The sequence below is a fragment of the Macaca fascicularis genome, chromosome 6 (genome assembly GCF_037993035.2).
Source record: "Macaca fascicularis isolate 582-1 chromosome 6, T2T-MFA8v1.1".
Lineage (NCBI taxonomy): Eukaryota > Metazoa > Chordata > Mammalia > Primates > Cercopithecidae > Macaca > Macaca fascicularis.
Window position 1 is genome coordinate 117,900,001 of NC_088380.1, and position 18,191 is coordinate 117,918,191.

General features: G+C 38.6%; 1 protein-coding gene across 3 annotated transcripts in view; it reads left to right on the forward strand.

Annotated features, from left to right (window-relative positions):
- Nucleotides 1–18,191, forward strand: part of CAMK4 (calcium/calmodulin dependent protein kinase IV) — a 255,400-nt gene that overhangs the window by 231,708 nt on the left and 5,501 nt on the right. For all 3 annotated transcript variants that reach the window (XM_005557500.5, XM_065546635.2, XM_073994032.1), the window contains 2 exons: nt 11,308–11,383; nt 16,411–16,537. In XM_005557500.5, the coding sequence (XP_005557557.4) occupies nt 11,308–11,383; nt 16,411–16,537 (203 nt within the window). The remainder of the gene's footprint in view (nt 1–11,307; nt 11,384–16,410; nt 16,538–18,191) is intronic.

Sequence of the window (18,191 nt, forward strand, 5' to 3'; positions counted from 1 at the left end):
ATTCTGGCCTCTACCTGCCTCACAGGCACTGCTCATCCCACCTAGGCATGGCTGGATACCTGAGCCATGCTCCAGCCATGTTGGCTTCTTTCAGTTCCTCCAGTGCCCCTTGCTCCTTCCTGCCACAGGGTCTTTGCATAACTTTTTCCACTTGCAACTCTCTTCTGTTTTCCTTCAGCTTCTTCCCCATTTGCCTAATTAACTTCTGTAGATCCTCTACATCTCAGTTCAAACTTTGGTTGCTCCAGTCACATTCCCTGACCTCTGTGACCAGGCCAACCCCCTACTAAAACTATTCTCCCTCCAAGCATTTCCAGTTATCACTTTGCATTTCTTCCTTTGATGTTTTTGATTAATGTCTACATCTTCCACCCAACTGTAAGCTCCTAGATGACAGAAACTTGTTCTCTTTAACCCCCTCATTATTCCCCTAGCACCCCCAAGCATAGTTGGCCCATCACACAGCAGGTGCTTAATAAATATTTGATGATTTCTTTAATGAGTGAATGAACGAACCAGTTGACTTCATTCACCTTAGTCTCCCTCAAATTTTTTCCAAAAGAGTTACTAATAGTGTGAAAGGTCTTCTGATGAAGAGTGCCACTCTGTAGTTTTAACTCAGTAAGTAAGAAAGAATCATAAAGCTCATCTAGGGCATTGACAAAATGAAAGTACAGTCAATGACCAAAATCATCCCTTTTAATTTTTCTCTTAGAGATTTAAGAAAAGAAGGCAAGTTTAGCACCAATGGTCCCTATAAGTAAGCCCTAGGCCATATCTGATGCTTTTTATTTTAGGATCATTTTGAAAACTAGTTACAATGATTTTATTTGATAAAGTGAAATTCATCCTAATCTCTAGAGGGATACTCAGTCTCTAAATGTTTCAGTGGTGCCATCATCTTATTTTTTTAAAAAATCACACTTAGACCTAGATGGTATGTTAATGAATATATAATATATAAGGTTTGAATTTTTGTATAATTTTTATATTTAGTTTAACTTTCTTTTTTAAAAAGGAAGTCTGGCATCCTGGGAATTCTAAGACCCTTTACCAAAATTATTCTGCATTGAAGACTGGAGTATGAGGTTTTGTGGGAGCTCGGTATCATTTAGTGTTTTATGAGCAATAACATGAATAGTAAGATAATTTTAGGACGTGGTAGACAGATTGGATTCACTTGGAACACAGACAGAAAAATCAATAAATGATTATTTACTAATTCAGAAAAGGTGATGATTCTAAGTCTTTTAAAATGCATTTTTAAAAACTGTTTTACAAATCAGCAAGAAAAAAAGTGGGCAAAGGGCATGAATAGACAATGCTCAAAAGAATATATACAAATGGGAGAGAATCCACAGACCCTATGTAGGAAGCAGATTTTTCCTGCAGGCCCCAGGAGACAGTCTAAAAACTCTGAAGACAAAGGACATAACCTCTTGGGAGCTCTAGGGCCCTACCTACCAGCTGATCCTCCCTATACTACCACAGCTGATGCTCTCTTGAAAGTGCCACCTCCTGGTAGGAGGCCAGCCAACACAAAACTACTGCAATAAACAAATCTACAACTAAGGACCCTCACAGAGTCCATTTCACTTTCTTGCCACCTCCACTGGAGCAGGTGCTGCTATACATGGCTGAGAGACCTGAAGATGGTTTACATCACAAGACTCTGTGTAGACATTCCCCACTACCAGCCCAGACTGCGGTAGCTCCACTGGGTGGCTAGATCCAGAAGATTAATAACAAGCACTGCAGTTTGCCTCTCAGGAAGCCACATCTCTAGAGGAAGGGGGAGAGCACAGCATTAGGGAATATAGTGTGGGACAAAAGAATCTGAACAGCAGCCTTTTAGCCCCAGATCTTCCCTCTGACATAGTCTACCCAAATGAGAAAGAACCAGAAAAACAGTTCTGGTAATACGACAAAACAAGGTTCTTTCACACTCCCAAAAGATCCCCCTAGCTTACCGGCAATGGATTCAAACCAAAAAGAAATCCCTGAATTGACAGAAAAAAAATTCAGAAGGTCAATAATCAAGCTAATCAAGGAGGCAACAGAGAAAGGTGAAGTCCAATTAAATGAAATTTAAAAAATGATATGAGATATGAAGGGGAAAATCTTCAGGGAAATTGCATAAATAAAAAACATTCACAACTTCTGGAAATGATGGACACACTTAGAGAAATGCAAAATGCACTGGAAAGTCTCATCTATAGACATGAACAAGCAGAAGAAAGAACTTCAGAGCTCGAAGACAAAGTTTTTGAATTAACCCGATTCAGTAAAGAAGAAAAAAAATTTCTAAAAAATGCAAAAAGCCTCCAAGAGGTTTGGGATTGTGTTAAATGACCAAACCTAAAAATAATGGGTGTTTCTAAGGAAGAAGAAAAATCTAAAAGTTTGGAAAACATATTTGTGGGAATAATTGAGGAAAACTTCCCTGGTCTTGGTAGAGATCCAGACATCCAAGTACAGGAAGCTCAAAGAACACCTGGGAAATGTATCGTGTAAAGATCAACACCCAGGCACATAGTCATAAGGTTATCTAAAGTCAAGACAAAGGAAATAATCTTAAGAGCTGTGTATTCTATGGAAGTGGGCATCAAAAATGATTTATAGTCTAGGGATCCAGAAGTTAAGGATTTACCATTACATTAAAATACTGTATCTAAACTCAAAGAGAACATGAGAAGTCAGGAGAGGACACTGGGGACAATCTCTTGAGATTCGATTTTATCAACCATCTCAAGCCAAAATATATTTGGTTAACTTTGATTTAAGTAAGTGGTTGCCATAATCCTCAACTTAGTTTACATGTATAGAATACATAGACAGTTTTCTGGTGATATTATTTAATACCACATACTATGTATCTAATGGGTGATATAAAAAACTTAACAGGAGTTTTCCTTCTCTTTCCTTGCTGATAGCCTTGGATCCTGAGTGATGAGTCAGTCAGCTTTTGTGAACACTCCCAAACGAAGGAGATAGACCCCACTATTGCTGACAGCTTTAGTTGTTAGTATATTGTCCTGTATATTGAGCCAGAAATCTGTGGCTTGCAACATCCACTCACAATTCCTAATTCTGTCCTGTGGAACTTCCTCTACTGTTTGAATTTCTGTAAATAATAAATGTTCCTTTTCTTCTCTCTAGCCTACTAATGGTGATGTTGCCTAAGGATCAGTCTGGGTTGCACTTAAGGCAGTGCTAAGAGGAAAATTCATAGCCTTAAATCCCTACATCAAAAAGTCTGAAAGAGCACAAATAGACAATCTAAGGTCAAACCTCAAGGAACTAGAGAAACAAGAACAAACCCAACCCAAACCCAGCAGAAGAAAAGAAATAACTAAGATTAGAGCAGGGCTAAATGAAATGGAAACAAACCCAAAAAATTACAAAAAATAAATGAAACTAAAAGCTGGTTCTTTAAAATAATATATAAAGAAAAAAAGACCATTAGCAAGATTGACGAAGAAAAGAAGAGAGAAGATCCAAATAAGCTCAATTAGAAACAAAACGGAGATATTACAACTAATACCACAGAAATGCAAAAGCTCGTTCAGGGCTACTGTGAACACCTTTATGTGCATAAACTAGAAAACCTACAGGAGATGGATAAATTCCTGGAAATATACCACCCTCTTAGATTAAACCAGGAAGAAATAGAAACTCTGAACAGACCAATAAGAAGAGCAAGATTGAAATGGTAATTTTAGAAATTGCCAACAAAAAAGTCCAAGACCAGATGGATTCACAGCTGAATTCTATCAAACATTCAAAGAAGAATTGGGACCAATCCTATTGACACTATTCCAAAAGATAAAGAGGGAATCCTCCCTAAATCATTCTATGAAATCACCCTATTACCAAAACCAGGAAAGGACATAACCAAAAAGAAAACTATAGATCAGTATTCCTGATGAATACAGAAGCAAAAATCCATAACAAAATACCAGCGAACCAAATTCAACAGCATATCAAAAAGATAATCCGCCATGACCAAGTGGGTTTCATACCAGGGATGCAGGGATGGTTTAACATATGCAAGTCAATAAATATGATACATCATATAAATAGAATTAAAAACAAAAATCACATGATCATCTCAATAGACCCAGAAAAGGCATCTGACAAAATCCAGCAACGCTTTATGATTAAAACCATCAGCAAAATCAGCATAGAAGGGTTGTACCTTTATTTAGTAAGACCCATCTATGACAAACCCAAAGGTAACATAATACTGAATGGGGGAAAGTTGAACGCATTCCCCCTGAGAACTGGAGCAGGACAAAGATGCCCACTCTCACCACTTCTATTCAACATAGTACTGGAAGTCCTAGCCAGAGCAATCAGATAAGAGAAAGAAATAAAAGGCATCCAAATCGCTAATAAGGAAGTCAAACTGTCAGTCTGCTGATGATATCATTGCATACCTACAAAACCCTAAAGACTCCTGCAGAAAGCTCCTAGATCTGATAAATGAATTAAGCAAAATTTCAGGATATAAAATTAATGTACACAAATCAGTAGCTCTGCTATACACCAACAGCAACCAAGATGAGAATCAAATAAAGAATTCAACCCCTTTTACAATAGCTGCAAAAAATTAAAATAATTAGGGACAAACCTAACCAAGGACATGAAAGACCTCTACAAGGAATTCTATAAAACACTGCTGAAGGAAATTATAGATGACACAAACAAATGGAAACATGTCCCATGCTCATGGATGAGTAGAATCAATATTGTGAAAATGACCATACTGCCCAAAGCAATCTACAAATTCAATACAATTCCCATGAAAATACCACCATCATTTATCATAGAGTCAGAAAAAACTATTCTAAAATTCATATGGAACCACAAAAGAGCCTGCATAGCCAAAGCAAGACTAAGCAAAAAGAACAAATCTGGAGGCATCACATTACCTGACTTTATACTATAAGGCCATAGTCACCAAAACAACATGGTAGTGGTATAAAAATAGGCACATAGCTCGATGCAACAGAATAGAGAACCAGAAATAAAGCCAAATACTTACAACCACTGATCTTTGACAAAGCAAACAAAAACAAAGTGGGGAAAGGATACCCTATTCGACAAATGGTGATGGGATAATTGGCAAGCCACATGTATAAGAATGAAACTGGATCCTCATCCCTCACCTCATACAAAAATCAACTCAAGATGGAACAAGGACTTAAATCTAAGACCTAACACCATAAAAATTATAGAAGATAAATCAGAAAAAACCCTCCCATAAAAAACCCTAAGTCTTTGGGCTTAGGCAAAGACTTCATGACCAAGAACCCAAAAACAAATGCAACAAAAACAAAGATAAATAGATGGGACTTAATTAAACTAAAAAGCTCCTGCACAGCAAAAGAAACAATCAGCAGAGTAAACAGACAATCCACAGAGTGGGAGAAAATCTTCACAATCTATACATCTGACAAAAGGCTAATATCCAGAATCTACAAGGAACTCATACAAATCAGCAAGAGAAAATGGGCTAAGGACATGAATCGACAATTCTCAAAAGAAGATATACAAATGACTAACAAACATATGAAAAAAATGCCCAACATCACTAATGATCAGGGACTTGCAAGTCAACACCACAATGCAATGCCACCTTACTCATGCAAGAATGGCCATAATCAAAAAATCAAAAAATAATACATGTTGGTGTGGATGTGGTAAAAAGGGAATACTTCTATGCTGTTGGTGGGAATGTAAACTAGTACAACCACTATGAAAAACAGTGTGGAGATTCCTTAAAGAACTAAAAGTAGAACTACTATTTGATCCAGCAATCCCACTACTGGGTAACTACTCAGAGGAAAACAAGTCATGTGAAAAAGAAACTTACACAAATGCTTATCAATCAATGAGTTGGTAAAGAAAATGTGATACACACACACACACACACACCATGGAATACTATTCAGCCATAAAAAGGAGTGAAATAATGACATTTGCAGCAACCTGGATGGAACTGGAGACCATTATTCTAAGTGAAGTCACTCAGGAATGGAAAACAAAACATCAAATGTTCTCCCTCATAAGTGGGAGATAAGCTATTTGGATGCAAAGGCATACATATGATAGAAATGGACTTTGGGGACTCAGGGGAAAGGGTGAGAGGGGGATGAGGGATAAAAGACTACACACTGGGTACAGTGTACAATGCTCAAGTGATGGGTGCACCAAAATCTCAGAATTCCCCACTAAAGAAATTTTCCATGTAACCAAACACCTCCTTTTCTCCCAAAACTACTGGAATAAAAATAAAAATATCACAAAAACTGTTTTATACCTTAAAATGATTTTCTTCTTCTATTTTGTTTGGTTTGATAATGAGGTGAGAAAAGATATGAAGGACAGCCAGAGTGCTTATACCATTAAAAGATATATTAATTGATGTTTTTTCTTGAACTAAATTGAAAGTAGCCAACTTTCTCACCCTAAGGAGATCACAGATTAGTAGCATTACCTGCAAGGACATTTAATACTTAGGAGACTTGAAGCTGGGGTGCTAGAGCCTGAACTTTATTATAAAAAATCTTCTGGCTCTTGGTAAGGGCCTATCTAGATTACTTGAGTGTGTTCTACTGGTTCTGAACAAAGTCAATGCCATATTAACTAGTAATTTAAAATATTAGGCTGGGTACGGTGGCTCACACCTGTAATTCCAGTACTTTGGGAGGCCGAGGCGGGCAGATCACAAGGTCAGGAGTTTGAGCCCAGCCTAAACAACATGGTGAAACCCCATCTCTATTAAAAATACGAACATTAGCTGGGCATGGTGGCGCGCGCCTATAATCCCAGCTACTCAGGAGGCGGAGGCAGAGAATTGCTTGAACCCTGGAGGCAGAGGTTGCAGAGAGCCAAGATCATGCTACTGTACTCCAGCCTGGGTGACAAAGAGTGAGACTCCGTCTCAACAACAACCACAAAAAATTAGCTGGGCATGGTGGCAGGCACCTGTAATCCCAGCTACTCAGGAGGCTGAGGCATGAGAAGCGCTTGAACCTGGGAGGCGGAGGTTGCAGGTTGCAGTGAGCTGAGATCATGCCATTAGGCTGTTGTCTGGGCAACAATAGTGAAACTCCGTCTCAAAAAAAAAATTTTTATATATATATATATATATTTTTGAAAGTTATTGAAAATGATATCTAATTGTGTCTAGGTATTTTGACTGTGTTTCACCCCAATTTTTTATGATTTTCAAAATAAGTTATTTTAAAAACAATTATTTTTAAGATAAATTTATTATGGATGGCATAAACACTTTTTATTCCTTTTGTCTGTTATCTTCACTGTGGGATATTTAACTTTTAACGTGGCAAGTTTACTCACATTACAGTACAATGCTTCACAAAGAAATAAATTGCCTTTGGAGAGTAAGGTTGCACCCAGTGCTGTGACAGATAGGTCAGAACTTGACATGTCAGGTATGAAAGTCCCTGTAAAGTGGATCCAAAAAGCAGTTTGTGGCACACTATTCATTTTCCTTAGAGTTCTTTCGCTGGGAGCTATTAGCAATGCCTAGAGAAAACACCTGACCCTTGCCAGTATGTGTCTGTCTCTGGTCTGCCCAGGGTGGTAGGGTTGATTTCACTGGAGCCAACAGGATGAGTCCCTACAGGGCAGCATGCACAGTAGCTGTTATAGCAGAAGAAATGAGAAAAGGAACAGGTCTACAGGTTAGAATGCTTGTTCTTGTTCTCTCTTCTTGTTAAATGATCAGTAACACATCCTTTACTAATAATATAATGGGTAGCAGGTTAAAACTCAAAGTTAAGTTGGAAATCAGCTATTTGGATTCATTTACAGTTTAGAGGTAAAAAACCAAGATCCAGAAAATGTAAAAGACTCTCCCAAAATATTTCTATATTTATGTTTAAATGTCAATGTGGGGCTTGATAGCATTTCAGACAGGATAAGATTCACTGATGTGAAGACCTGCATGGAGAAGGACTAACGCATGTTGAATATGCATGCTCAATATGTGTGCATTCGGCCCCTTGACTGGAACAGCTCCCAGAGACAAAAATAGGCAATAGCAGCCCTCCTGCAATGGCAGCATAATCTGAGTTCCCCTTTACAAATGTAAGTTCACTGTCAGGGCTGTTGGGCTCAAAGACACTTTCTGTGGGGTACAGGTTGCTCCAGAGAATGAAAGCTAACCTGACAGAGTGAACGATGATAGTTGGCATCAGCCATGCCTGTTTCTTAATTTTGTTAATTAAACCTTAAAAGAAAAATTTTCTAGGAATAATTCACCTGTAGATTAAATAAAGCTTTTTGGCTGCAGATACAGTTCCTTAAAGGATGCGTCTTGCTGAATTGCTGTGTAGCGTGCTAGAATGCACACCCTCCTTTCACTGTACAGGCTCTTTATCTCATGTAGGGGGCACTTCAAAAAGTTTGTCAGAAAATGGTGAAAAGTGATGAAAAAATATAAACTTTATTTCTCAACATAAACTGCATCAAGGTCAAGACACTTTTGTAAGTGATAACACCAGCCATTTAGTCTATCCCTAGAGAACTGAGGATCCTGGGAATTTAACCATGTCAATGCAGTCTTTTTACATTATTAACTGAAAAAACAATAAGTGTTCCTTATAGAGATTTTAAGATAAGGAAACAAAAAGAAGTCAGAAGGAACCAAGTTACTACTGTAAGGTAGATGCCTGATTATTTTCTATTGAAAGTCTCACCAAATTGTCCTTGTTTGATAAGAGGAATGAGCATGAGCATTTTTGTGGTGGAAAAGGATTCTCTGGTGAATGTGTCCTGGGAATTTTGTTGCTACAGCTTTGGCTAACTCTCTCAAAACAGTCTCATATGAAATGCATGTTATTTTTCTTTGGCCCTCCAGAAAGTCAACAGACAAAATGCCTTGAGCATCCAAATAAACCATTGCCATGACCCTTGCTCTTTACCAATCTGCTTTTGCTTAGATGGACCACTTCCACCTCTTGGTAGCCATTGCTTTGATTGTGCCTTGTCTTCAGGATTATACTGGTAAAGCCATGTTTTATGTCCTGTTATAATTCTTTGAAGAATCGGTTCAGGATTTCAATCCCACTTGTTTAAACTTTCCATTGAAAGCTCTATTTTTGTCTGCATCTGATCTGGGTGCAACAGTGTTGTCATCCATCAAGTGGAAACTTTGCTCAACTTTTAATTTTTCAGTCAGAATTGTGTAAGCTGAACTCACTGAGATGTCTGTGGTGTTGGCTATTGCTTCTGCTGTTGCCAGTCCTCTTCAATTAGGTCATGAGCAAGATTAATTTTTTTTCTCAAAAATTGATGTGAATGATCTGCCACTATGGGCTTCATCTTCAACATTGTCTTATCCCTTCTTAAAATGAGTTATTCTCTTGTATAATGTTAATTTCTTTAGAACATTGTCCCCACAAACTTTTTATAAAGCCTCAATGATTTTGCCATTCTTCCACCCAAGCTTTACCATAAATTTGATGTTTGTTCTTGCTTCAGTTTTAGCAGAATTCATGTTGCTCAGATAGAGGTTCTTTTCAAACTGAAGTCTTCGCCTTTTTAGTGTCTCAAACTAGATCCTGTTTGGACATGTTATGACAAGTTAGTACAAGTTTATTTTGGTACAAAAAATTGTGAGTTTCATGCATAATTTTTTTATAATATGCATTTTCCATGAACTTTTTGAAGACGCCTCATATTTTATGTAACCCAGCTTCTACAGGGAAAAGAAACCTCTAATTGGAACATGATGAGAGTTAAGGGATAGTATGGGAATAGGTCAGTGGAACACCCACAGTATTCCTTCCTGTATGGTAAATCCAGAGTCCCATGAGGATAGCCTCCTTCCAGAGCTCACTTTTTTTCTTTCTTTCTTTACTTTTTTCTTTCTTTGAGATAGAGTCTTGTTCTGTTGCCTAGGTTGGAGTGCAGTGGTGCCATTTCTGCTCACTGCAACCTCTTCCTCCTGGGTTCAAGCTGTTCTCCTTCCTCAGCCTTCCGAGTAGCTGGGATTACAGGCACCTACCACCATGCCTGGCTAATTTTTTTTGTATTTTTAGTAGAGACAGGGTTTCACCATGTTGGCCAGGCTGGACTCAAACTCCTGACCTCAGGTGATCCACCTGCCTCGGCCTCCCAAAGTGCTAGAATTACAGGTGTGAGCCACCACGCCTGGCCCCAGAGCTCATCTTGATAGGCAACACTGAATGTTGACATTTCCAGTCAGCATGGACAGAGAATCCTGTTTACTTGCATTCCAACCCCCATCCCAGAGAATGTTGTGGTGTCCTCACCCCCAAGGCCTTCCTCAGGCAGCCATCAGCATTAATCAAGAAGCTCCTTCTTCGAGAACGCTGCTGGCACCTACAGCACTTGTGTTCAAAATCAAGAAAGGCCACTCTGGACAACAGGCCTGAGCTCTATTTCTCCATAGATGGTGGGGCTGTCACTTCCCCTTTTCTTCTGTTGTTAAATAGGCAAACAAATAACACCGTTAGTATTCAGGGAAAGTGCCTGGATCCAGTTAATTACCCATTTTCACAAATCTAAGGTAATAAAAATATAAAAGATACTGCTATTCTCCACACCAGGACTATTTTATGGCTGAGAAAGCCTTCCTTTTTCACAGCAGCAGGCAGAACTAATACAAGCCACCTCACTGTGCACAGATAAGTTCCCCTTTCTCAGTTCATGACCTCAAGCTGATTAGGATCAGCTGCTCTCTGGAGACCTACATGCATCTCTCAATGCCAGGACATGTGCCAGGGCACCTCCTAGCTCCTGCTGCAACTGTCCAGACTAGATACTTGTCAACCCTCCTCACCGTCTGCGCTGGTTTCCACCCTGCACACTGTCAGACCCACACACTTGCTGACACACCCTGCTCCCAGCAGGTCTAGATCTCAAGGCAGCATAATTGTGACTTTTTTCTCCCCTCTTATGCTTAACTTTCTTTCTTTTCTATGTACAAAGCTCCCTTTGAAGTACTGTGTCTATTGTAGCAGAGATATAGCTCTATCTACTTGATTTGAGCAGTATCATTATATTCTGACATAGAATATTAAAGTTAATAGTGTTATTTTATGCATCCCAAACACAGATAGACTATAATCTCTCTTACTAAAATAGACATAAGTATTTATAGCTTCATACTGTGGTTTGGGGAGAGAAGATTGATTATAAAACTGTTCAGAAACTTTTTTGATGAATTTATTTCTTTCCCATTGCTTGATATTAAAATATAAATGTTGACTAAGCTCTAATTTAACACAATTTTCACTTTTTCTGCAGCACCTGAAATTCTTAGAGGTTGTGCCTATGGACCTGAGGTGGACATGTGGTCTGTAGGAATAATCACCTACATCTTGTAAGTGAAGAAAAGCAATATTTATGGAAACTGTTTACCTTTCTGTGACATTTTCTAGGTACCTCTAATTCTCATAAAAACCGTAAAGATTACTTTTTGCCTTTTTGTGATTTTCTGTTACATATTAAATGCAGTTGGTGATAGAATTTCCTGAAAATGAACATTGCCTTTTATTTTGTAATTTTCTTGAGACCAGAATTCTTGTCCAGGGCTTTCCTATGTCTATATCCACTATGTAATGTACAGCAGATTTAGGAAACAATTTATTACTTGACAATAGTAAAGAATATGAGCCCAAGACCACCTGTGTAAACTTGCTCTTATTTTACTTATTTGCATCTCATAGAAAATTATTAGACTTATTCCTTTTAAAAGGGCAAATGACTATTTAATTTCTTAAGCAATTCCAAACTGGTATATTTCTTATCAGGAATATTTTAAAAATATTTTAAATGCATTTTAGCTATCAATTTTGTTTCTTATTTCTGTTAGGTTTTCAAGGGTCTTAAATTTAACACCCTACACAAATTTCTTGGGAGAAAAATAAATGAGTGAAATATTTTAACCTCTGGTATCCCCAACTCCATTCCTGAGCTCCTGTCTAGTAAGAAAGAAGGAGTTTCATGAAATTTGCTAAAGACATCTTGGAACTGAAGGTGGTGATGAAAAAAAATCAACCAAATAGAAGAGCATCTGAAGGAAGAATACTGTAGAACAACTGAAAAATAAGATATCGATGCTTTCAAGAGTTTAGTTCAAAACAAGGAGACTTAGTTGCCATTTAGAGAGTACTACAAAGTTAGTTGTTGGAATGCATAATATTCAAATTTAGAGAAATTTTGAAGGGTTTGAAAATAGGTATATTAGTCTACCTGGGCTGACATAACAAAATATATAGACTGGGTGGCTTAAATAACAGAAAGCTATTTTCTCACAGTTTGGGGGCTGGAAGTCCAAGACCAGAGTGTCAGCACAGTCAGCTTCTGCTGAGGACCCTCTCCTGGCTTGCAGATGGCCGCCCTCTCACGGTGTCCTCACATGGTGGGGAGAGAGAGCAAGCTCTGTGGAGTCTCTTCTTATGAGGGCACTAATCCCATGAGGAAGACCCCACTCTCATGACCTCATCTAAACCTGATTGCCTCCCAAGGGTTCCATCTCCAAATACTATCACATTGGGAGCTGGGGCATCAACATATGGATTTTGGGATTGGAGGGGGGAATACAATTCAGTCCACAGCAGAAAGCTTTTAATTAAAGTTGTTTTTAACTTAATAGTAATCTTAAAAAAATTCAATGTCCTGGTGATATGGACTAGGAATGGGCTAACTGTGATAGGGCCCACAGGCACGTTGGCAAAATCTAAGTTCACCTGATACACAATGGTTGATATCCAAGATGAAAAGGTTTAACAAGCAACTGATAAAATAGCCACCCACTAATATGTAATACAAAAAGATATTTTGTGTGCTCAATTCCTTGTGTCTTTAGAAAAGCTTGAGAGGGGCAGGGTGCAGTGGCTCACACCTGTAATCCCAGCACTTCAGGAGGCCAAGACGGGTGGATCACGAGGTCAGGAGATCGAGACCATCCTGGCTAACATGGTGAAACCCCGTCTCTACTAAAAATATAAAAAATTAGCAGGATATGGTGGTGGGCGCCTGTAATCCCAGCTACTCGGGAGGCTGAAGCAAGAGAATGGTGTGAACCCAGGAGGCGGAAGTTGCAGTGAGCCGAGATTGCGCCACTGCACTCCAGCCTGGGCAACAGAATGAAACTCCGACTCAAAAACAAAAACAAAAAAGCTTGAGAGGAATTTGGAGAGGTAAAGAATCCTGTTTTTGTCCCCAAAACGTAGGTTTGCCCCTAAAGTAGAAATATACCCAATTTATGTACCAATATACCAACAATTGTTACATTGTTGAAATGTACTGGGAGGCATTAAGTATTAATGATATGAAAGAACTTTGAGAGATGGAAGTAGGAAATGAAGTTACATTTACCCAGAAAAATTGGAATGTGGAATACATAATACTTAATGATATCACTGACATGGGAAAATGAAGGGAAAAATATAATTACTTGAGAAATATTTTATTGTAACCCTGAAGATAGTTCTAAAATTCTGTCCTATCCCCTAGTCCATTACCAAATTATACAAACTATTTTATATATTTCTTTTATCTTTATAAGCTTAAGGTAATTAATTAATAGGTTTAGTTGAAAGTAAGAGTGGTAGCCTTCAAAATGAAAATAACAGTGTTGCTTACAACTAATATTCTTTAGTTTTTGGCTAACTTATGTCAGGCCCTAAGCCTGAGGACGTTTTATTTACTCTGTAGTTCATTAATAATTGGTGAAGCCCACTGGCAAGGTTGACTGGCACATTTTCTCTAGTGGGTTGTGCCACTGGATCTCTGTATCTCCTTTATTGGATTGGTTTAATGTACACTTAGTGGCCTGCTGAGCACCTGAGTCTATGACCTCTAACATCTCACTCATTTCACCAGAGTGGCTTGGAGACAGACAGAGTAGAGTATGGAAAGTAACCAAATGGAACTAAAGATCCATTTTGTTAATGCTTCCTGGGAAAGTAAATCTTACAATGAAGCTACATTATGAGCTTCAGTCATATTCTTTCTTCTGTCTTCCAAATGTTGAGGCATTTGTGTTACCGATATTTGTCTGTACGTACATAAACTCTGGGGCTCTTTTTTTTTTTTTTAATAAAGCTATGAATAGACATTGGATTCCTCCTATCAGTGTAAAGAACTCTGTTACCTCTTTTGTCCCTCTTCTTGTGGCTACTGCTGCATTTTAACTTCACTCTTTGCTTCTTTGTGTGTGTGTGTGTGTGTGTGTGTGTGTGTGTGTGTGTTTTGAGATGAAGTCTTGCTCTGTCACCCAGGCTAGAGTGCAGTGGCACAATCTTGACTCACTGCAACCTGCGCCTTGGTTTCAAGCGATTCCCCTGCCTCAGCCCCCCGAGTACCTGGGATTACAGGCGCGCGCCACCATGCCCGGCTAATTTTTTGTATTTTTAGTAGAGATGGGGTTTCACCATGCTGGCCAGCCTGGTCTCGAACTCCTGACCTCATGATCCACCTGCCTCAGCCTCCCAAAGTGCTGGGATTACAGGTGTGACCCACCGCGCCCGGCCCACTCTTTCCTTCTTAAGAGTTCTAGCTTGTCACCACCAGGCTATTGATATAGGCTTGCTATTTCTAAGAATGCTATTAGGCTGAAAATGAAGGCCATCCTATTTTTTCTCCCAGGAATTCTCGTATCTTTACCTTTTATATCTAAACCCTCTGCCCCTATAGGCAAAAGCTGCAGGACTGGGTCTTATGATCCGATCAGAAATCAGATAGCATCAGAGATTCAAACTCTCTCCTTTAGCTTTGAACACTACAGTTCTGCCCTAAGGCTTGAAGTTGACACCTTTTACCTCTGTCACCAAAGCACAAAGTCACTGACAGGACTGAAATGAGAGAAAGGGCATGTGAACACTATAACTCTTGACTGGTCATTTTTGTCTCTAGATTTTCAGAAGGGGAAATATAAGGAAACTCCTACACTAAGTCTGGAAAGCTGGCTCATTCTCCATGACTAACTGCAACAGGCCAAAGGTTTCTAGTGTTGTGGAGAGCAGGGCAGGGCAGGCAAGGCCAGACTCTCCCATTGTCAAGGTGAGGACATGTGTCCCATCTCACCTTAGGCTGCTCTTCCACAGGCAGGTCGGGAGTGGGATTCTCTGTGCAGACTGTTCAGTAGGGAAAGGGAGAATGCATTGGCCCAGGCCTCTGCACTGTCAGGCCTTGCATTTTTCTCACTGGCTCCAGAATATCTGGAAGAGACAAAAATTCTCCCAGTGGGACATTCTGTGAGCAAAAGGACATACGAAACTGCTTCGTTCTAAAAACTCATTTTATTAGGATGCACTTTAATTTTTCATGCTATGTGTAACAAACCTGCATGTTGTGCACATGTACGCTAGAACATAAAGTATAAAAAAAAAAAAATTCATGGTGTGTACCAACCTGGTCAGCTTGAGGGAAGTCTTTGGGAAAATGTCTTTTATTCATCCTCCCTCCCACCCTCATTTTTTTTCAAATGCAACACATGCAACACATGCCCTGGCATGGGCTTTTTTAAGCAGTTCCCTCTTGGTCCCTACTGATTTTAGAACTTCCACCCATCTATAAACAGTGGACGCTTGGTGGTCCCAAACAACTCGCTTTTCCTTTCTCTCTTGTTAAGATGCCCAAGATTGTTCTCTGTCCCTTTTATCCCATTTTTCCCATTCATTTTTAAGCTGACTCCATAGTAGAAAATGATACAAAGAATAAAGTAAATTGAGGCTGCTCTTTGGCTGCATCTGGTGGCTATATTAATATTAAACATCTTTTAAGGTCATTCCCTGACAATAGTTTCAGCTCCTATCTTTGTTCACTCTGAAATCCAAACTGGAAGGGAATGGAAATATCATAAAGCTTTATTCATTTCTATGGAGGATTTCATAGAATAGGGCAGAATAAAAATAAGTGAAAATTTCTTCTTTCCACTTTTTAATTTCTTTACTCTCAAAATCCCAGCTCTTCCCTTTCATACTAAATTGGAAGTCTGTTCAATCTCTGTCTGCCTGTCTGTCTGTCTTCTCAATACCTGTCAAAAAGTCCATGGAAAGGCTTTAGCATAATGTCTGTAATGTTAGCTATTATTATTCTTGTTCTTCTGTGTAATAAGAATTATAAAAATTATTATTATTATACAATAATTATAATAATTATTATAGCTTTTTGTAGAAATCCTAAGTTGGTTTTATATTAATTCCTACTTCCTGAGGACTTGATTATGTGTTCACACTATCAATAGTGAATTGTAATAAGGCAATTGCATGCTCGTGCTAAGTAGACTTGCTTCCATAGTAGGAAGCTGTGAAAAAGAACAGTCTTGAATTCCTACAGAAATTTGATGAAATATACTTGAGCTTTTAAAGACATTTTATTCTCTATATTTTATTCCTCTAGACTTTGTGGATTTGAACCATTCTATGATGAAAGAGGCGATCAGTTCATGTTCAGAAGAATTCTGAATTGTGAATATTACTTTATCTCCCCCTGGTGGGATGAAGTATCTCTGAATGCCAAGGACTTGGTAAGTGTAACCAAAACAAAATGAAACAAAATGAAATAAATTTATTTTTAACTAATTAATGGGCAGTACAATTTTTAAAATCTTTACCCTTATTAATATCATGTTTTCTTTCTATTTTAAAGTATTTTTAATAAAATTAGTTCATTAATACATTTTCCTTAGAGAATAAAAACTAGATATGTTTTTGACTCCTCACTAGTTGAATTATCAAAAACTACAATTACTACAGTATTAACGAGCTTTTAATACCTGATAAGTATTAAAACCTTGCTTATGAAGAAAGCTGTGCTGGGTAAATTCAAACACAGTTTACACAGAATTCTGTTTTAACATGGCTTGCAATTGCCTAGAATTTAGATATACTTCATTTCTTTTTTTTTTTTTTTTTGGGACAAGGTCTCACTGTCACCCAGACTGGAGTGTAATGGCATGATCATGGTTCACTGTAGCCTCCAACTCCTGGGCTTAAGCAGTCCTCCCACCTCAACCTCCTGAGTAGCTGGGACACAGGTGCATGCCACCACACCCGGCTAATTTTTAAATGTTTTTTTGTAAATATGGGGTCTTGCTATGTTGCCCAGGCTGGTCTCAAACTCTTGCCCTCAGGCAATTCTCCCACTTTGGCCTCTCAAAGTGCTGGGATTACAGGTGTGAGCCACTGCACCTAGCCTAGATATACTTCAAGTAAAACAATATTGCTTCCTGAAATTTCATTCAAATTTATTAAAAATCCTGATAGTAACATAAGTCCCATTATGTATCATTGGCATTAAAAAAATGTTCCACTGTGTTAATAGTTCATTTTGTTTGTTTGTTTTTACATTGCTTCTCACTTAAGTTAATACTGACTTAACTTAAGTCGTTTGTTTGCATTCAGGAAATCCATACCTTCTGAGGAGGTCACTCATTGCTTATAAAATAAAGAGGATGCTAACATGAGATTGAAACATTTATCATCAATCCACTAGAGAAAAACCACACGGACATAATCGAAAGCTGACTTTTGAATCATAGAAGGTTAGATGTACAAGAGGACTAGATGCCTCCTACGAGGCATCTAGATGTACAAGTGGACAATTATGTACAACATGCCTCTTAGATGTACAACATGCCTCTTAGGAGGCATCTAGTCCTCCTCTCATTTTAAAGATGAGAATGCTAAAGACCAGAGAGGTGAAATGATTGCTAAGGTCACACAGCTTCCCAGCAGAAAGACATTATTAGGGCTGATCCAGTTTTCCAGACTCCCTTTCCAGTGCTCTTTTTTCTTCAAGCATTTCTTCCTTACCCTCTGTGTTCCTTCATGGAACAGACTCCCTAAGGCTCATGGCTTTTCCAGCATGACTGGGAAGAGAAAGTCAGTGTGTGTGATGTGTGATATATAGATATGTCATTGCAACTCCTTCCTCAAGTCATACCTCATGCTCCCAAACATCCCTTGAATCCATCCAGTTCTCTCCCCTGGACCACTGCCCCAACCTCCTATCTGATTTGCCTGCCTCTTCGCATGTCTTTCTCAAATACAGTCTGCACAGGATTCAAAGGGATGGTCTTATAAATAAATCACATCATGTCCTTGTCCTGCTTTAAGAATCTTAGGATAAAATCCAAAACCCATAACAAGATCTACATGATGCTGCCTGGTCTGCGGCCT